General features: G+C 37.4%; 2 protein-coding genes across 3 annotated transcripts in view; one reads left to right on the top strand and one right to left on the bottom strand.

The window, feature by feature from the left end:
* LOC143749271 (ras-specific guanine nucleotide-releasing factor RalGPS1) overlaps positions 1-22,404 on the bottom strand; it is a 136,436-nt gene that overhangs the window by 49,439 nt on the left and 64,593 nt on the right. The window lies entirely within an intron of this gene.
* Positions 4,136-21,453, top strand: angptl2a (angiopoietin-like 2a). The gene is made up of 5 exons (XM_077241827.1): positions 4,136-4,631; positions 10,561-11,503; positions 16,200-16,393; positions 19,166-19,436; positions 19,848-21,453. Exons 2-5 carry the CDS (start codon positions 10,585-10,587, stop codon positions 20,045-20,047), a joined length of 1,584 nt encoding a protein of 527 aa, XP_077097942.1. The 5' UTR covers positions 4,136-4,631; positions 10,561-10,584; the 3' UTR covers positions 20,048-21,453.

Below are 22,404 nucleotides of genomic sequence, written 5' to 3'. Positions count from 1 at the left end.
GCTGTCATTTGTTTACTTCCTTGCTACAACGAACAATTGACAATACGAACTATTGCAGGAAAACACATCGACGAAAAATAAATCATACTTACAGGTTGTGGCCCGTAAACAAAAGCTTCTGTTTTTAAAGTTGGAACTGCTCCATCTTTCAGGACAAGCTTTTGTGCGAATCCTGCATTGAACTCGCCAAGATTGTGAAAGCTTTCCTCCGTAACATGTGCAGCACAGAGAGCGAGATTTGGGTCATAATTATGAAGGACCGAGTTAAAAATACATTTTAACCATTCATCCCTAACTCCCTCGTCCCTAGAAAGGCTGAACAAAGCGGACCTGCAATCCGGATGAAAATAACAGCAGCGTTTCGACGGCATTGTGACAACTCATCTCCAAAACAGCAATATAAAATGCCCTCGCCCGCTTATTAAGTATTCCCAGAGGAGGGGTTTATGTAAATAATTGGATTTGCTGACGTCAGCAAACCCGGAGGAATGTCGTGTAGTCCAAAAACGGTCGTTTGCTGTAGTCCTTAGTTTTCGGAGAGCTCAAATCACTTTCACTGAATGTGGAAATAAGAGACTCATTACATATAAAACTATATATGATTTTGTGTTCCATGAAAGAGGGAAAATCATGCCAATTTGGGTTTGAAATGACATAATGGGAGATTAAATAATAACAGCATTTTCATATTTAAGTGAACTATTCTTTTAATAAAAGATGGGCATTGCATCTTTTTCTGTTTAACCATTAAAGTCAGCATTAACGGAAGTTGTTCTCATCTTTTCTTCTCTATTGTGACGTACTGTATAACCGAGTGAAACGGCTTCTGGAACAAGAGCAAATGTAGGGCGGAGCTTGATTTTGTCCAATGGGAAATGATTGGATGGTTTGCTATTGGTGGATCTCATTTGAGTGACAGGTTGCGCCGCCCTCATTCATCCGAGAAAAGAAGAAATGTTGCTACAAGGCACATGAATTTAATACAATAATGATGTGCAGGGATAAATCATTTAATACACACTGCAATATTCAATAAAAGAAGAGCTGAATACATCAACTCACTACCACAAAATCCTGTCTAGACATTTTGCTGAATCTTTCCCATCGGATTTCCCTAATAGACTTTCAAAGACTCCTGAAATTAATTGACATACAGTCCTTTTGTGTGGCCCAAAACAGCATGAAGCAGATTTACTGTAGACATGCAGAGCGCTGCTGTTTTCACCTACGGATTTACACTGAACAGAACGAGAACATGCTGCAAAGCAGGTTCAAGATGCAAGTAACTCCCAGGAGTCCAGCTCAGCCGAGGAATTCCAGTATAAATCTTTTCATGCTGAAAAATACCATGTAGTGTCTCCTTTATTGTAGAGTTTTCCCTGAGCACCGGGCGGATTGCGAGGCTTAAGATGCTATTGTTAGAGTGATTGACACATGAACGTGTGTGAGAGACCACACAGCAGGACAAATGAGTGAGTCAGCGGGACCAGAAAACACCCATCAGCCTTGTCTTCAGTAATCTTGTTACGAACAGATCCACACAGTGTGACCAGCAATTCTAGTAAAATAAAACAAGAATTTGTTTTACCTTCTCGGTGCAAAATGTCCGCATAATGCCAGGGTTGCTATGAAGTTTCTGAGTAGATAATGTACTTGCTGGTCCATGTGCAAAAAAGCTTCCTTTAATGTGTGTCAGTGGGATTTAACCATGTGATGGGCAATAGTCACAATATAATAGAGATACAGTAAAAATTCTGATACTTTGTTGAAGAGTCTCGTTAGAAAAGGATGTGTTTGTGCTGACAGGTGGAGGAGTGTGTGAATGTGTGTGTGGCACGCAGCTGTATAAGCGTCTGCTTTTTTTGTCCGCAGGGGTCGTTGAAACAGTTGGACACACTTGCAGAACTCCTGATTCTGATCATTAATTATTCCACAAACCCAGACCACCATCTAACCATCATGAAATCCCTCTTCCCTGAATCAGCTCATTAAATCACTGCAAACAACTGTAAACTTGCCATTTATAGAGCATTTCCAAAGAGTTTGTAGTAATCATTTATATGAAGTCTGTATATAACAGAAGCGGTCTGTGGTTTTAATAAAGACGAGTAGTGTTTATAGGCACAATGTGAACTGGCTATGGGAAATGATCAAAAAAATATTATTATTAATTATTAATAATCATGTAACTAGTAATAAATCAGTTAAATGAATCATTACAATTTATTTAAAATTAAAGTAATTAGTAAATTAATCATTATCATTTCAATAATAAAGTTCACAATAACATTCCATTTTCAAGTTGAATTATAAAGCATTATAAATGCATAAAAAATGCTTTAGAATGCATTTTATAATGAGGATAGTTTGGACACAAAATTATTATTAATCTATTATGTTTTAAATAAATAGTTATATTATATTAGAATTTGTATTAGTGTTGTTGTTTATAATAATAATGGATGTGTTGTAAAAGTGTTGTTGTGAATTGTAACCAGAGTTATAATAAATTATATTTAACAATTAAGTATATTAATAATTAAAATAATTACTCACATAGAGTAGAATTCATAAGAAATTTCTAAAAATAATAATTGTTAAATGATCCATTATCATGCATTAGACTCTTTAAATTAAAGATTTTTTTTAAGTCATTTCTGAAAGCATTCATGTGAAGCTTGTATATATCTTGCATTAAAGTTCAGAAATGATGTTGAAATGCCAAGTGGCGATAGCAGCTGCTCTTTTGTCCAGTTGTAATTCGACTGCAGCCGCATGAACGCCTGAGTAAAGCACGCATTCCTGCTGATCACTTCCCAGGAATCCCAAACAGGGAGGTTCAATGTGCTGATGGAGACACAGCCGGTCACAAGGTTTGGCTTTAAGACGGACATAATGGAAACCGCATCGCTAGCCGCCACGGGTGACGCTTTGACACACAACAACACACTCCTCCTGAGAGGAGCTGTTCAAGTTCATTCAGTGCATCATCTCTTTCTGCACTTTCTTTAATTAGACATCAATCATCTGGAGGACAACAGGAGGAAGTGAGATCATCCATGAACATGTATGGGTTTTTTATCTACATGATGGACTCTAGATTAGAAATGTACATGATACAAATAAATATACCTTGCATTGATGATTAAACATGATCAGAAGCTGATTGTCAGATAATTGAAATCAAAATGAATAACTATAACAACACAATAAATAGCATCATTAATAGTAACTGTCTTTTCAGACATGATGATCAATACCACAGAGGTGACTTAAGTGTTCGCTATAAGCTCACTCGTAAATAATTTGATCAGGTTTAATCATGTTTAAAGTCATTTCCAGTTCATCTAGTTTTAAATGTACCATCTGAGAGGGTGAGTTATAATCAGCACCTCCATTTCCACCAGTTTGACCCATTCAGGTCTAATAGTTCGGAGGTTATCATAACATTAAAAGCATAATCAGCCAATCACAGTGACATGGATGCACTGAATCTTCACGACAAGAAAAAAGAATGATACTTTTAATAACTGCACTCTTAAAAATAAAGCTCCCAAAAGGAGGTTTTCATAGTTTTGCCATAGAAGAACCTTCCAGTGATCAGTCCTTAAAGAAAATATTTTAAGAACATTTTAATGTTAAACTTTTTTCATCTATAAACAACCATTTGTGGAATGGAAAGATTCCATGGAGTTGAAGTTTCTTCATGGAACCATCGATGCCAATAAAGAACATTTATTTTTAAGAGTGTGTTTACTGAAAGTTTATTTGAGGAAAGAGAAATGTTTCTTCCCCTGGATCACTGTGAAACCCCCCTTTTGAAATCTTTTTTATTAGTGCATTTCATAATATTGGTTTTCTTTTATACTGTCTCATCCAAGTATGTGCAACAATATGCCTTAACAAACACCACTAAAAAATATATGATTTATGTTTTAAAGATGCCTATTTTCAGATTCAAGCAGGTGGAATCACATGTGTGAAAAGATGAACAGAGGTGAAGAGACATTTATCTGTACTTTTACCATATCAATAGTTCATCTTAGAAATGACCATTATTCTTGTGCAAGGGGGCGGGGAAAGGGGCGGAGCCAATAAACAACAACACCATTACCACAAACCACAGAGAGAGAGAGAGAGAGAGAGAGAGAGAGAGAGAGAGAGAGAGAGAGAGAGAGAGAGAGAGAGAGAGAGAGAGAGAGAGAGAGAGAGAGAGGAAGGGAAAGAGAGACGGCCGTGTGTTCCTTGTGTTTTCCGTGCGGATGAGTGGAAGTTAAGGACATCTCCCTCTAAATCAAAGTGTGACTCTGAACATTGAACAGCAAGCAGCCGGAGGATCATTCTGTCAGAGACACACACAGGAGATGCAGACACATGCTGGGACGCACGGACCAAACCTAAACTGCACTTAAACTACAATTTACACCGGGACACACAATGAGACACTCATCATCATATGACAGCAACAGGAGACACACTTAAGAGGGACAGAATAGGACAGAAAGGGCATTAGCGGACCGGTGATGACTTTCACTTCAGGGAAGACAACATCCAACCTGTCTGGAGAGAGATTTAAAGGATAAAGCAGAGAGATAGAGAGAAAAGCCCAGCAACTTCAGCACACTATCCTGGTAAGAGCTGTTTGATTGAACCAGCATCTAACAGAAGTTAAATCAATCATGTTCTCTGGTGAAATCATTTATACTGTGTTACATAGACCCAGAAATGTAATAGACTGACACAGAAATTGCAGTATAGCTTATATGCATATCCATTGTAGAAACGTGCATGACATTGCATGAGATTTTATTCTTTGCCAGACCAGGAAATTCAAAAAATAAAAAATGCCTAGATGAACCCTGATAACACTCACAGTTTACATGTTTTCATTTAGCAGACGCTTAAATCGCAAGCTATTCATTTTTGTATTTAATTTTGATTAAATATTTCAGAGATGACAAAATTATATTCACTAGATATTTCTCTGACTTTAAGGGTTTTAGAAAATTGTAGACCTGTACACTGTGATGGGTCATGGGTTAAATTCTTAGAAAATGCATGAACTGATTAAATGTAAGGTTAAAGGCATCAGCCAAACTCATAGCCTACATGCAAGCAGAAATTTGCACAATATGCTCATCAAACTGTTAGATAAATGCTTAAGTGAGGAATGTTCCACATAGTGAAGCTGCGTGTCAGGAACAGCAGTGAAGCTAGTAATGATCCTCATACTTTCCACAGAAACAATTACTGCCTGAACTTCACATTACGCATTCGGGTGCTAGAGGATTAGAGGTTAGCACGTTACGTACATCTAGTTTCAACAAGAGCTTTTAACTACCTAATTATGAGTCAGATAATCACCAGTTCAAAATATGTTTTGCATTTTCTGCATTTTCTCAAAGAACACCCTGCTACATTTGAAAACAAATCAACACAAATGACTCAAAAGTCTTTTTGAAATCCATCCCACAGCCGCACACAGGAACCCCTTGAGCTGGATTTGTGCCCAAAAGACACTCTCAGTCTCAAAGTAGAGACCATATTTGCATTTCCTAAGAGAATACTAGTGCTTGCAAGCCGGCAGAAAAAGAATATTAAGTTATTGTTAATGCATGCTGAAAATGATCCAGAAAAAGCGGAGACTCCGCTGACATCAGCAGCTCATGCAGGAAGCCCACTATGACATCATCATCACAGTGGGCGATGAATTGGAATCAGATTTTGAATCTGTGAAATGCGAGTCAGATTTTGAATTCTTAACAATGATGTAATGCATTCACATGCTTCGACTCTATGGAACTGATTTTGGCAATGCTCATAACAGCAAAACAGATCCATGTGCAGCTTCATCCGTGATGACACCAACATACAGAATCTCACGCATGTTGAAGAAAAATAATTAATGTGATAGGAGCAATTTACCTAACACCTCTAACTCGTCATTTTGATATGACATGACATCACAATTAGCAAGTGCAGATTTATAAAATTCTGAATTCGACAAGGACATTCTTTTTCTTTTATTTTTTTCTAGTTGGAGAATCATAAATATGATGTAAAGGGTTAGCCATAATGCAAAGGGATATTTTTACACTAAATGTGTAAAATATGTTAAAAGGTTCATAAATCACCAACAAGAAATGTGAATCCAGTGCAGAAATGAAATACAGCGTTGGAAACGTCTTAATACCCAACAGACAGTGGGTTTGTTTCCTGAATCAATGGCAAGACAAATGCACAACACACATTTATTTTTTTCAATATATGATTCATCATGCAAGTTTGTAGCATGAGGTTAGGGATCCTTGAGTGTCTTGAGCAATCTTGTTTATTTTCCGGTCGATTGGAATATATTTTCCATTGATGACTCAAGGCTATAAATGTTTGTTTGTACATTCAATCCAAACCACAAGGAGCAGTGATTGAGATATTAAAAATAAAGAAATATTTTTTTGTTTTATATCAAGTGGTAAGCTACAGTCACAGATACATCACCTCCCTGTGGCAGTACTAATATTTTAAGGCTCTACGTACAGTTTTGGTCTCTGAAACGATCCCTGAAACAAGTGGGAAGGAGCACGCACTTACTAATGAGCACAATGAATAACATGGACCGTTGAGTCCGTTGCTATGGGAGACTCTCTACACACACACACACACACACACCACACCACACCAGGAACTGCGTGTGATCAATTTTCCCATCAGTGAATTAGTGCATTCCAGTCCTAAGGTGTAAATCTATGACTCAGAGATACAGAAAAAGGCTAAATTTGACATTAAACATCCATAAACATTTATCTACATAGGAAAACTTAAACATCCATAAACATTTATCTACATAGGAAAACTTAAAACTGAAAGCATGTGCGCATCTGGATGCATATGTGTATATAACTTATCAATGCTTTGTAAAGCCTTCTAAGGATTTAATCTGATGTTCAGGCTGTATTGCCTGACTTTGTAGAGACTCTTTAAAACTCAAGTGCACCTCAGATTTAAGATGCTACATGTTGTTTTGTGCATCATAAGCTTTGCAGCAGAACTTGTTAGAAAAGGAGTTTGATGTTGAGAAACTAAATGTCTCTTCTCTTGTGAGCTGATTTATGCCTAATGCTTTATATAACTATGGCTGAGCTGCGTTTTTGGATAAGTAGAGAGAATTGCATAAGGTGGGTGAAAAGAGATCATCATTGTGAATGCAAGTTCGCGCTACCAGTTTAATCTGATTCACAAACAACTTACTTTATGAACTGATTCTTTTAATGTCTCATTCAAAAAGACTCATTTACAGAATTAACAAGTTACCAGTTTCAAATCAGGCTGACGAATCATTCCCTAAATAAACAACACATCAGTCAGACCAGTGACCAAATTAACATGATTTAACTTTATCATTACAATGTCACTAATGCCTGCCAAAATGAATATAATAATGCTTAAATCATTTATTTTCATTAAAATGTAATATTTGCATCACAACTGATATAAATTCATATAATTGCATGTTTTCATATGATCAACTATTTAGTACTGATTTAGTGAGTTCATTCAGCGAAAGATTCATCAGACTGATTCAAACAAGTATCTTTTGTGCATTTGGTTCTTTTTGAATAATTTAAAAGAACCGATTCATAAGAGTCGTTTGTGTGTGAATCAGAGTAAACTGGGCAAACAAACTTACATTCACAACTAAAATATGAGTTATTTTGTTGTGGTACTGGAGATTCAGTCTCTGAAAAATCACCAAGCATGTGTAATTCTCTCTGCTTATCAATGACACAATACTGGAGTAAAACACAAATAGACACACAACATGTGTACAACAATACGTACATCGCAAAACTTGTGCATATAGCAAACTAGTGTGGCCTAGAGTTTAAAGATCTAGACTGGTATCAAAAAGCGTTCAGCTTTAAATCCTGCAAGGCAAAATTCCTACACTATTAGAATTGGATAATTCTAATGGTGTAGAGTAATTTACTTCAGATAAAAGCATCTGCTAAATCCTACTTACAGATGTTTTACCAGGGCACAACAGACCTGTTCTTTGGAAAATCACCAAAGACATTACAAGACCCGTGTTTTTAACACAATACAGGTTTCATTAGCTAATGACTTTCAGATCAATGAACAGTTCATTCAACAAAAGGATTCAAATGACTTAAAACTTTTAGGGTCGCACTGCATTCTTGTCTGTGCTGTTTTTTAATTGTCATTTGACCACATGGGTCAGACAGGCTGTTGCATTATATCTGAATTAGCCAACTGCTTTAAAGGTATAGTTCACCCAAAAATGAAAATTCTGTCAGTATTTCTCACAGAGAACAACGGATGTTGTTCCAACTCTCAGCTCTCAGATTTCATCAAAAATATCTTAATTCGTGTTCTGAAGATGAACGAAGGTCTTACGGGGTTGAACAACATGAGGGAGAGTAAATACTGACAGAATTTTTATTTTTGGGTGAACTATCCCTTTAAGATTGCATGGGAAGCCAAATCGAACAGCTCCTCCTCTGTTTTTAAAATAGCCAATAGCGTTTAGTTTATATCTCAGTTCGAGCTGTTGAACTCAATAAAGCCGCAGTTTCCTCCTAATATCTAACCGTTTCTCCTCCTAATCTGCTTTATATCGCTTTAAAATACAGCATTCTGTGTAGAATTCAAACGGGTCTGATACGTTTTCTGGTCAGCGGCGACTTGATCACATGATCCGCTCTGTGTATCGTGTGTCTGGACCGGATCTGCGACGGTTATCGTGACACTGTCTGAATTGTTCCCTGTCCCCTATATAATGCACTGTGTGCCATTCACCATGTAGAAAACAGTAAATGTGTGAACAAGTGACCGATTTCAGGCGCAGCTTCAGAGTCTATTTATAATGTAGGGGGCGGAGCTTCAGATTCTAGAGGGCATTTGATTGGACAGAAAATCTGACGAGAAGCTGCAGAGTGATGTCATCAAAATCATTCATCCATATTGGCGGAAGTGAGAGTCTGTAAGTTTTAAATGCTTGCATCTTCTAAATGCGACTTTTGTCAGCACACTTTAGCTCATAGATTACAGTAAGGCTAACATTCATACTAAAAGCCTAAAAACTTAGAGACTTAAAGACTTTAAGGCCCATTCACACCAAGAACAGTAACAATAAAGATAACTAACGATAACTATATTAGAGTCCACACCAGCAGACGATATTGTTCTGTTTATTATAAGCACACGCAGCGGTTCTGTCGTCTGTCTTTAAATGCTCAAGGGATGGATTCTGATTGGTTGTCAATGTTTTTATCGTTCATTAGCTGGAAAAAGTGATGAAAGTTCTAAAAGTGATTCGTCACGGCGTCAACACGTGCATATTAGAAATAAGTCAAGTCAAAGTCACCTTTGTCTCTATAGCGCTTTTTACAATACAGATTGTTTCAAAGCAGGTTCATAATGAGAACAGCAAAATAATGTTTCTTTCTGCTGTACAGTAAATCTAGAAGAAAATAGTGTTATAGTCCAGTTTAAGTAAGTTCAATGATGGTTCAGTTTTGTTGTAAACATTTTATTAAATTTAGTTTTATTTATACATACAGGCACTCTAGAGAAAGCAGTGATGTCATCATCCAGCTCAGTTGTCAATGCAGGCAGATCAATAATATTGTTGAATATTAAGTGTCCCCAACTAAGCAAGTCAAAAGCCAAGGCAACAGTGGCAAGGAACCAGAACTCCATCAGTAACAGAATGGAGAAAAAAACCTTGGGAGAACCCAGGCTCAGTCGGGGGGCAGTTCTCTTCTGGCCATTGAATGAACAGTGTATGATTATGATTCAGGCAGCATTACAGGTCAGAAGTCAGATTGGATCAGAACATTCAGAATATTTATCCAGTTCCATCTGGTTGGAGACCGGAGTCATCACGCCGGTATGGAGACGAGTTCGTTAAGGATCAGTGCCAATGGCTGTCGTGTCGATGAGGCAATGTGTTATGCATTTGATGAAATTAGAATAAAACAGTGGCTAGTGTAAGCCTATGTGAGTTCATTATTTGTGCTGTGTGGGATCGGTAAGAATAACCATGCTTAGCATAATCAGAATTATGAAAATCGCTAGTAAATGGAAGTGAAAAGGTTTGCTCGTGTCATGTAAATGTCTCACTGCAATTTAGTCCTTACTTGGTTAGTCCTTACATTATTATTGGAAATAATTGCATTATTGGTGCACATGTAAACATTGTCATTGATGCATATAAAAAACAAAAAATGGAAAGTTTCCTGAGCAGCAAATCAGTATATTAGAATGATTTCTGAAGGATCATGTGACACTGAAGACTGGAGTAATGATGCTGAAAATGCAGCTTTGATCACAGGAATAAATTACAGTATAAAATATATTCACATGGAAAACTGTTTTTTTGTAAATAGTTCACTATATATTTTACTGTATTTTTGATCAAATAAATGAATCCTGGGTAAGCGTGAGAGAATCCTTATAAATAAATACACAACTTTTCATGGGGATACAAAAAAATATTCCAACTGAGTATACAATAACTGTTATTTGATTATGTTCCAGCACAGAGACACATCTCAGAGAGTCATGACTGTCGTCACTTTGAAGCGTTTTCTTCTGGCCCTGCTGACCATCACCCTATCCAGACCCGACTCTGCTTCGATCGGCTTCGCTGAGGAGTTTGAAAGCCGAGATGATGTACTTGAAAGCGAGTTCATGTATGCCGGTCGACCCAAACGCTCCCCGGACCCTCCCAGCGCCTCTGACGTGGACAAATGCTCCTACACCTTCATCGTGCCTCAGCGGAAGACCACAGGTGCAATCTGTGTGAACTCGAAAGAGCCTGAAGCCCTGCTGGAGAACCGTGTGAACAAGCAGGAGCTGGAGCTGCTGAACGGAGAGCTTCACAAGCAGCGGCGTCAGATCGAGACTCTACAGCAGCTGGTGGAGCTGGACGGTGGTGTGGTGAACGAAGTCAAGCTCCTTCGCAAGGAGTCGCGCAACATGAACGCCCGAGTGACTCAGCTCTACATGCAGCTGCTGCACGAGATCATACGCAAGAGAGACAATGCGCTGGAGGTTTCTCAGCTGGAGAACCGTGTGCTGAATCACACGTCAGAGATGCAGCATCTAACAGCACGCTATCGGGATCTGGAGCACAAATACCAGCACTTGGCATCGCTTGCAGGCAACCAGAGCGCGGTCATCGTGCAGCTGGAAGAGCAGTGCAGAAGAGGAGGTGGTGGTGGAGCTGGTGTTGTACGACAAGCACGACCTTACCAGCCTCCTGTAATCCCAGCACAACCACCACAGACACCTCAATATCGACAACCTCCACCTCCGTTCCAGCATTCCCCCGCCAGGCCTTTCCACCCGCCGACCTACACACGCAACCACAACCAGATCACCAATGAAATCCAGAGTGACCAAAACGCCAAAGCAATGCCACCAACTTTACCAACCATAGCCTCTGAAACACACAGCTTCTCAACAGATAAACCCTCAGGTGAGTGTCTCTTCCACAAAGAATCTGTGAAATTGACAGTAAATAAACGAGGTTTTACGGATTGAATTTAAATTTACAGTATATTTCATGAACTGATGATGTTAATATACAGTACCAACCTACTGAAGTACTATACTCTGTTATACACTGACAACAACCTTAAAAACACAGGTGGGGAAGAAGAAAAAAGACATTTCATAATTGAAGTCAAGTCACCTTTATTTATATATATATATATATATATATATATATATATATATATATATATATATATAAGCAGCTTTACAGTGATAACAGGAAAATAATGCAACAGTTTGTTTCTAGAAGGAAATAGTGTCATAGTCCAGCTTGAAGGTGCTCTAAGCCAGTGGTTCTCAACTCCAGTCCTCGGGACCCACTGCTCTGCACATTTTGTATGTCTCCTTATTTAACACACCTGATTCAGATCATTAGCTCGTCAGGAGAGACTCTATGATCTGAACTGAGTGTGTCAGATAAGAGAGACAAACAAAATGTGCAGAGCAGCGGGTCCCGAGGACTGGAGTTGCGAACCACTGCTCTAAGTGATGTCTGGTGACGTCACTCCTTGTTGACGTTTAAAGTATTGTCAAACAAAACGGAGGCTAGCTCGACCCTCCCTCCTCCTCATCCGTGCACTAACCCCCCAAACCCCGCCCCCAAACCCTTCTTGTCGGTTATTGGCTGGAACAGTTTGTTATGTTTCGTTGTGCGGGTTAGCCCAGTTTGTTTTTGTTTTGTCTGTTTTTAAAATTCTTTTTTTTAAATTGATTTCATGTTATATTCTAATTTTCTGAGATTTTGAATTTGGGGTTGTAAGCCCCAAAAGCTGTAAATTGTAAGCTGTAAGTTTTGCACAATATTTAAATTTTTCGAGTTTCACCTGTATGTATCCTAATAAGCAACATTTGAAAGTGAGAATTGGACCCTAAATTAAAGTGTTACCAAATTAATAAACAGTATAGAAGGTGCACATCGTCATATACACAGATACAAAACCCCATCATGGAAACACTAAATTTAACAACATAACATAAGAAATATAACCATAATGCATATAACTGATATCAAAAAATAAGAAATAAGTTATTTAAATGAAAAAAAAAACCATCAAATGTGAATGTTTTTCAAATGTAAATTATAAGATGACTTGTTCTTTTTCACTTACTGTAAATTGAACAGTATTGGTATTGTGGTATTGCTTGTTTGATATTTACAATGCTCTCCAAATGTTTAAAGAACAGAAAATGTTAAAGAAAAACATTCCCTTACAAAAATCATGATGCATGTCTCCACAAAGCAAACTTCTGCAAAGCATTTTGTGTACGCAACAGGATCAGCTTGACTAATGAGAAACATCTAAACATTACACAGCCAATCTTCCTTTTCTTGCAGCATTTCAGCAGATTTACAAGGTTAATTGTCTTTTGCACACTGAGTATGATGAATAAGTATGGATATGCATATGTGGTTTGGTTACATCAGTGGTTCCAAAGAAAACAGCTCAAAGGTTCAGCGACACAAGCAACATGGAGACACGTGGATTTCCCCGCCGCTGATCACGCCAGAGAGCTTGGCCTCCGTCCCATTACAACACAATCATTTGGCAACATATCTTCTGAACTAAGAGTTCACATTAATCTTTGGAGGAAAACCCTCCAAGACACGAACCACTTTAAAGTCCTTAAACGGGGAATACCAGACACATTCAGCAAACTTCTACAGTGAGATCTGTGCTTTGCTGTAAGAGGTTTGTTAAGTATTGTTTACTCGTCTGCTATGAGTTATAACTGAGCAGCTCAAATATGGAAATGTAAATGAAATGCAGTGTAGGAATGTAAATGACGGGGTGATGGTACGTGGTTGTGATTGTAAATCTATACAAACTTCCTCACAATATCATCAAAACACTCATGCATACTAGGACCACTGCAGTTGTCTGTAAATTCATCTTGTCGCTCTGTTTTCTTTTTATCATGTCATTAAATCACGTCTCTGGAAGTTATTAGCAAGTTTTTCGCCCACAACAAACAATGGCAGAGTGCTAATGTGGTTCGTTTTAACAGATTCAGGCACACTTAACAACATGTAATGCGTCAGTGGAGTGCACGATTCTAATAAATATCCCAACACTGCATCAGTAATACAGCTTTTAAAATACTTACTTGCTACTTTATCACATGCACCACACATTTAATCTTAGTTTTCACAGGCAACAGAAGAGTCAGCAACATCGTGTGCAGAGAAACTTAAATGCCATTTAATGATATGCAAAATATTCATTATGGATTGCTCCTCTATTGTAAGTGGCTTTGGATAAAAGCGTCTGCTCAATGCATAAATGTAAAACATCAGTCACTTAGAAGATGCTTTTATCCAATAGCACGTGAAAACATGCCTGGTACTCAATTGTGGCACATAATGCAAAAAAGCAATTAAGAAGCTTGTTGTATTATAAGGATTTTGTGGGGAAACTATTAAAGATTACAGTGTGTCATTTATGCAATGCATTTAACATTTGACCTTCATTGCAAACGAGGCAAGACAACCTGATGTAAACAAGTCCTTAAATGCATGAAAAAGGGCTGATGAACAATCATCTGAAATTTGAAAGAAATACAGTAGGTCCTTTCAAAAAGAGATGACTGATTTCCGAGCAGACTGAGCAGCTCTTACTCACGAGATGAGAAGCTTCTTGCTCATCAATAGTCTGGAAAATGGTCTGGTCACAAGCAGATTGATTTCAGTCTTAGCCTTCTGAGATCCTAATGCTTGATTATTATTCAACAATAAAACTCATAATCTGAAATCAAATGTCAAAACAGCCGTCACAGAAAGACAAAAAGCAGAGAAGTCCGAGACAAATCAAAACACAAACTGTGAAAAATTTGATTCCTCCGAAGCGATTCCAATGTATTTTTCTATTGCGTTTTGGAGAAAATCAACAAGTGAGGGGTAATTTGAGACTGAAACTTCAATGAATGTTCTCTGAAACCGGCTGACCCTCAGATGAATGTCTCACTATAATCTGGTACATTTATTAGAGTACGAGTATGATATCAATCCGGCCTGCCTCATGGAAGTGAATCTCGAGTGATGACGTACAATTTGCATGCTGAAACCTAATATAGTTTAATGCATTTCTCACAGCTGTTTTTGTATAAATTGCCTTTGCAAACAGCTCACTTTTTATCTCTTGAACTGTATCCACAGCAGACACATTAGACCAACAAATGGGAAAAAAGACCTACAACATTTAAATTAAGACGCTTCACATCTCTAGTCGCTGTGATGTCACTGCGTTGGTAATCGCTGGGATGAGAAAGCTAAACAACTAAAATAAGTCTTTTTGTGGAAATCTGAATGCAATCCGTCTGTTTTCAAAAGGTACATTTGGTTTGATCTGACTTCAACAGAAGGCCTCATCCAGGCATATTCCAACAAATTTATTAGCTTCCAAAAAAAAAAAAGTCTTTAACATTCAGACCCCCAAGAGGCCAGAGGATATGGAAACAATAACCTGCAGAATCCCGTCTGAGAACAGAGGCTCTGGCGAAAGTGTTATTTGGCTCTTGGACTGAAGCTTGTTAGCTCATTAGACATCTTTACAGGGAAGCTCGAAGTCCTGTAATCACAGCGGACAAAAGCAGAGAGCATGTTCATTATCTACATGATTTTCCGTTTCCTTAGGGCAGTTTTTTACAATGCAAAAAAAGGTGTGGAGAGCATGCAGTCATAATGAAAACAGCATTAACTCAAATGTGCTACTGGAAACTTGTGAATCCAAATGAGAAAATAACATCTCAGCAACAACGGTTGCATAAGTGATGTCAAATAAGATATGACTATATCCACTCTGGTAACATTTAAAAAAAGCACTCAATGACTATTAACGTGTAACAAATGTTTTTTTTTTTAATATCTTATCATTTTGAATTGGTAACATTTCTTGGTAATGTTTCTTAAATCCTTTAAATGTAATGCTTTTAAAAAGTATTTTTATGCATCAATTATGCCTAGTAATGCACCTTAAAAAGCATTGTATGGTCTCTTGAATAATTGTAACAATATAAAATAACATTATAATACTTATCTATTCATTATTACACGTATAGAAAGTATAATGCATTAAAAGACAAACCAATTTTAGATGTAAAAAGGAATCTGCAAATATTATAATGCATTTTCTTACATTAACAATCCCTTTAAAATGCATTATATAAAGGCACAACATAATAATTCTCTTCTGTTTTCCATGGAAAAACTAACAGCTGTCAATGAGATGAGGGCTTAAGTCAATGGTAGAATGTGAGCATGAGCATAACATTTTACAGGCATTTTACAATACACGTTTAGTAAACATGTGATGTTCACACATAATATATACTACAATCCAATAGCCTCAACACAATTGTAACACATCAAACTCAATGGAAACCACTATTTTCACAAAAGAAAACAAGCTCCTGGAGGTCCTGGCCAAGTACTCATCAATATGTGACTCTTTCGCAATTCTGTTCTTTTAGAAAGGCAAACTGGTCTCAGAAACAGCTAGTGATATACACATGTAATAAACAGCAGCTATGAACCACATCTGAATTGATTTCAACATAAAATTCAGAGACGCTGTAGAGAAGAACCATGCATTCAATAATGCACGTGTTTGCTTTCTTTACAGGACCGTTCAAAGACTGCTTACATGCTCTAGAAGAAGGACACACCAACAGCAACATGTATCTACTGAAGCCGGAAAACACCAACAAACTGATGCAGGTCTGGTGTGACCAGAGACACGACCCCGGCGGCTGGACCGTCATTCAAAGACGCATGGACGGATCGGTCAACTTCTTCCGAAACTGGGAGACATATAAGGTCAGAAACATGTTTGTGTTCATTTACTCGTGTAGAAACATTTTCTGCCAATGTCCAACACCAACAAATAGATCATGCAAATAAAGATGATGTGATCATGAGCTCATGCCTGCATATGTCATCGCTCAGCGCCGATAAAACTGAATATAATGCTTCTGATCTGTATCATTGGATAACAGCATGAACTCCCCTAGTACTTCCCTCAGTCATGGTTAGTTAAAGTAATGAAACACACATTGCTCTGAAATCCTGCCATTCGTGCATGGAGAAACTTCCATGACAAAATGTCTTAACCGGTCAGACTCTCAGCAAACTGCAGCTTTTTACAATTTCTGAATTCATTGCTTTTCAAACGTCAATGGAATTCGGTTATGCAAGATGGGCAAGGTTTCCAAACTAGGGCCAGGGCTTTTCCAGGGCTTTGTCCACAAAAACACTGTCTGACGAAAACACTCTGTCGATGTCATTAGAGCCCGGAATTACAATCAGAACTAGACGTAAAGAGCCAGTGTCAAGGGAAATATTGTAATGACTATATTTAAAAAAGCACTAAACTGTAATTATATAATGAATGATTTTTTTAAATGCAAACCATTTATATTCCACAAGTTTTTGGGTAGCCAGTCATGAATAGTAAATAAGAATAAAGCTAAAAATGAAGCTGATCAAAACATTACTGTGAGTGAAACACTAGCGAGTGAAGATGTATTCATAAAACCGATAACTCTCTCTCTCTCTCTCTCTCTCTCTCTGTCTCTCTCTCTCTCTCTAAGAAGATAAATTCAAGAAGGAATTTTTCATAGAATTGAGGACAGTTCATAGTGAACACATCTGTCACGCTGTAAAAAGGATAAAATGGCATTTGAAAATGAAGCATCAATGTGCCACTTTACAATTTGAATGCAATGTAAATGTCGGGTAAAGATTCTTTAAAATGTCTTCATTGTGTTCCATGGAAAAACTAACAGCATTCAGGTTTGGAATGACTTGCGGGTAAGGAAATAATGAGCGAATTGTATTTTCTGGTTGAACAATTTCTTTAAACAATGACTAACACAACAGCACTTTGGAGTGATGATTTATTACATGCATCAATAAATTCTGTGACGCTATACTAGGTGTTGAGCTGGCTTGTCTCTGACATAACGTGTAATTTCTGTCCGCCGACAGCGAGTTCCATACGTTTTCAGGTGTTTTAGATACTGTGGTCAAACCTGCTTCCTCTGAATGAATGATTAACTCTAATGTCGAGACCGCTAAATACAAACACATGTGTATGATGTTGGAGGAGGTCTTTTCAATGTCATTGTCTGGCAGGATTAAGGATCTGGCAAAGTGTTTTAAAAGAGCATTGTAGAACTTTAAGATTTACTGTTTCCCTATATGCATCGTTTATTTAATAATCAAGAGGTTTCCGCAAGTTCTTGTTCTGTTTATTGTAAGTCAACTGAGCACAAAGAATCCTGCTGAAGAGTCTGAGATTTCTACAGCACGACCAGTTCTAAAAAACTCTATTCTCATCAGACACTTCACTCATTTTAGCACGGTTAAGGTTTGTCGTTAAATCCATTTACTTCATTCCTGAATCAATCAGCCGTTTGAACGAATCGAATGAATTATTTAATGACCTACTCATTAAGACATTTACCGCCACCTACGGAGAGTTTTGGTTTCTTATTTAGAGTATCATTTAATATTAAAAAAAATTCAATTTCCATATTAATTAAAAAAACATTAAAGGTATAGTTCACTCTGAAATTTAAATTCTTTATTCATGATTTACTTTGAAGCCTAAAATTTTATGTGTAGTAAATTCTAATGTAGAATCAAATAAAATATTTGTAATGTCTATTGGATATTTTTCTCATTTAAAGGAGTGGTTGATTATGATTTCACTTTTCTAACTTCAGTTAGTAATGTTGCTGTTTGAGCATAAACAACATCTGCAAAGTTATGATGATTTCCTTTTAAAGAAATTACTTTTTAAGGACTACAACAAACGGCTGGTAGGGACTACGTGACATCACTAACCCTAAAATTTACATAAACCCCGCCCCCGGAACACGATTTATAGATTATCAAAACAGAATATGCTAATCAATGACTAGAAGATAACTACACATAAGCTACATAAATACATCAACTATAAAAATGTTGTCTACATGTTGTCACTTCTTCTTGAGTCTCTTCATCTATCTGACTCCGGTTTGAACATAAAAGGCTAAAAGTTTTAGAAATTTTCAGTGCATGTCTGTGTGAGGTAATTGAAGCTGCTAAGAAGGAGCTGTTGAAGCTCCGCCCTCTGTGCCGGGAGCAGCAGCTCATTTGCATTTAAAGGGACACACACAAACGGTGCATTTTTGCTCACCCTCAAAAAGTGACATTTTTAACATGCTATATACAAATATGTGTGGGGTATTTTGAGCTAAAACTTCATATACACACTCTGGGGACATCAGAGATTTATTTTACATCTTGTGAAAAGGGTATTATAGGACCCCTTTAACACATTAATGACATTAAATGATCTTTTGGGGGTAATTTCGCAGCCAAATTTGATGTGTTATTAATTTGCAATTAATTAGAATAATTAATCACCAAATGATGTAATTAATTATATAAAAAATTGTAATCACTTGACAGCCCTGTATATATAAAGAAAATATATTAAACAGTGGTAACATCGATATGATGAAAGACAAAACAATATAATCAGCTACTACTTTGAATCATCAAATTAAATTTTTAGTTTTTTACTCTTTTCTAATTTAGCAAGGATTTGGGAACATCGATGGTGAATACTGGCTTGGTTTGGAGAACATCTACTGGCTGACCAACCATGGCAACTATAAGCTGCTGGTGACACTCGAGGACTGGTCAGGCAGAAAGACGTTTGCAGAATACGCCAGTTTCCGTTTGGAGCCAGAGGCGGACTTCTACAAGCTGAAGGTGGGCCGTTACCATGGAAACGCTGGAGATTCGCTCACCTGGCACAACGGGAAACAGTTTACCACCTTAGACCGAGATCATGACGCGTACACAGGTATCAGAGGAATTCTGTCCTTATCACAACCAACTTCTATACAGAGATCTTTGCATAGTTTCATGGTCCAATAAGGGCTAAAAATGTACTAACTCTACAGTGCTGCAGAAATGAGTACTAAAACCCAGAAAAGTCATTAAGGCTTCAAAATTAATTTGTGAAGATTATCTTGATGAACAAAACGTGCAAGAGTCATAAACTTTTGTTGTTCATTTAGATTATTTTCTGCAATAATCCAAAAGCCAACTGGCTGAAAGTAAAGCGAACCAGGATGATTCCAAATTCCGGGTTGGAAACAAAATGAAATCACTGCAGCATTCTAAATAGAATCAATGTGTAACTGTGTAATTCCATATCAAAATACAAAAGTCACAGTTTTCACTTACTCAAACCTCATTTCCTCTAATACAGGAAATTGTGCCCACTATCAGAAGGGGGGTTGGTGGTACAACGCCTGCGCCCACTCGAACCTGAATGGCGTGTGGTACCGCGGTGGGCATTACCGCAGCCGCTACCAGGATGGAGTTTACTGGGCCGAGTTCCGCGGTGGCTCGTATTCCTTGAAGAAGGTCACTATGATGATCCGGCCAAATCCCAACACTTTCCATTAGAAACATCATGTGAAGGAAAATGCAAATCTAACATGCCGTAACTCAAAAGACGTTGTAAATAGTGCAATGTTAATGTTATTTTTGTATTGATTGTTATGAGTGTTATGAATTCTTAATATGCAGTCATACATATCCAAAATCCAAAAATATGACATGAAGGAGACACAACTTTTTGGGTTTCCTGGAGACAGAGGTGTCAAGTCTCTGTGGACAATGAAGAGCAAGTCAAAATGCTAGAAAAACTTTACAATCTTCAGTCAGACGAACCTGGCAACATGACCTGAAGCTGGACAGCATTGTGTGCGTCATTACAAGTGCACTTAAAATGGGGATATAGTCAGTATGTTTACCTGATCTTAACAGGGACCTAACCTCATTCTCACTGTAAGAAGTCTAACCTTGAAGAAAAGAACTGTTATTTTGAGTTTACATTAGTGCTATGAAACACAATAAGTTGTGTACTAACGGAGGAATTTAAACAGATCAAATTATTCAGTTCTCATAACATTTTATCTGTTTATAGCATTGGCTTTCAATAAAGGGTACGTTGCAATTGTGCCCTGCGAAGTGGACTACACAGGATTGATGGACGTCTAAAGAGGATTTTATATGCAAAAACTTCAACATTTAGTAGTAAATTTAGCCTAGTTATTGTGTATGCATCTATTTACTATCTAAATTAAGAGATGTGAATTGGTTAAATTAACACATTTAAATCACAAATGTGAAGCCTCTGAAAACTTCAATGACTATGCATTTGTGCTACTAAATTTAGCTAAGTCTCGTCCTCATTTGATCTGTTTATAGCATTGACTTCCAATAAAGGGTAAATTGCAACTGTGTCCTGGGAAGTGACCTACACAGGAATTTTGGACATCTTACAGGGATTTTTCATGTTAAAACTCAAATTTAGTCTAGTTATTGTGTTTGCACCTATTGACAAGCTCAGTTGTAAATAAAGAGACGCGAACTAAACTAAAGCGAAGCCTCCGTAAACTTCAATGACTAGGCTAATTTTAGTAGCATAAATGCAAAGTCTCTTCCTTATTTGATCTGTTTATACTGTAGCATTGACTTTTAATGATGGGTACTGTTGCAATTGTGCCCTAACAAGTGGACTACACACAGGATTTTTTGACATCTTAAAGGGATTTTTCAGGCAACAATAAAAATTCTGCCAACATTTAGAGGTAAATTTAACCTAGTCATTGTGTATGCACCTATAGCTAAATTGAAAATTAAGAGACATTTAAACCACAAACACAAACCCTATGCAAGGATCACAAAAGATGTCTGTCTTGTATATTACTGACTATTTTAATGTACTGTAACTGCATTCATATGTCCATGAATGGTTTCACTCATTTGAGTCCTGTTTGGAAACCATCTATATAAACAGTAGAAGCTATGGCCCCGTTTACACCTGTATCAAAATGCGTTTTGGTCGATCGGATCACTAGTAGACGAGGGAGACACATTCCTATTTACACCTGGTGTTTTAATCTGTCTCTTTTGTCCATTTTTGACCACTTCTGTCCTGATTCTTCGATGGGAGGGTCTATGGGTGGGTAAATCTATGGACTTTTTCAGATCTTTCAATATAATGGATGAAATAAGCTCCTGCAATTTACATATAAACACGACCAGAGAAAAAGCTCAAAACGTTTAAGACCCCGTTTACACCTGTATTTAACATCGTCCACTTGTGATCCAATCGACCAAAACGCATCTTAATACCAGGTGCAAAAAGGGCCAATGAGCGAGTTTGTTTTTGTAACGCAAAGTATGGTTGTGTTTTGTACTTACAGAATGTTCCAATAAATTATGTACAGCTACTGCAGTTTAGCTCTTTTGTGATAAACTGCAAAAGACTACACTTGCCCTATAGACTAAATTACAGTAAACATGAGAGACAAGTCGAGAACGACCAACAGATGGACTGAGTTCAAAGCTCAATGTGTTCGTTTGTTCAATCCTCTAAAGGTCAAAGGCTCTAAGGGCCCTACGGGAGGCTCAGGGTTTGTCCTGTAAGAGAACAATCCCACTACTTTGCTGCTCAAACATCTTGGTTGTTATGAATGAAAAAGGGTGTCTTTAACATTCGTTTCCAAATGAGGAAAACCTTGTAAATGGCTGGAAAATACATTAAAGTCAGTATGAATATCCATCTACTCACTAGTCGCTTTCACAGCCACGTTGCGTTTACACTCTCGCTCTCGCAAACTAATCCAACTCAAACTTTCCAACTTGTAGATTGTATTTAGGCTTTTCATAAAAGTTGCATTAATTTGCTAAGATTATCATGATGAATAAAATGTGTAAAAATCTAACTTTTGCAGGTCATAACATGAAATAAA

The sequence above is a fragment of the Siphateles boraxobius genome, unplaced genomic scaffold, assembly GCF_051911475.1.
Source record: "Siphateles boraxobius isolate OS27281-9 unplaced genomic scaffold, OSU_SipBor_1 24, whole genome shotgun sequence".
Classification (NCBI taxonomy): Eukaryota; Metazoa; Chordata; class Actinopteri; order Cypriniformes; family Leuciscidae; genus Siphateles; species Siphateles boraxobius.
The sequence above is the reverse complement of the archived record's forward strand: the minus strand, read 5'-3'. Positions and strand labels throughout refer to the sequence as shown.

Excerpts from the sequence above, each read along its gene's own strand:
- angptl2a (XM_077241827.1), top strand. The coding sequence starts at position 10,585 with ATGACTGTCGTCACTTTGAAGCGTTTTCTTCTGGCCCTGCTGACCATC. Across the intron at positions 16,394-19,165 it reads GAAACTGGGAGACATATAAG|CAAGGATTTGGGAACATCGA; the intron begins GTCAGAAACATG and ends TTTCTAATTTAG. Across the intron at positions 19,437-19,847 it reads AGATCATGACGCGTACACAG|GAAATTGTGCCCACTATCAG; the intron begins GTATCAGAGGAA and ends CCTCTAATACAG.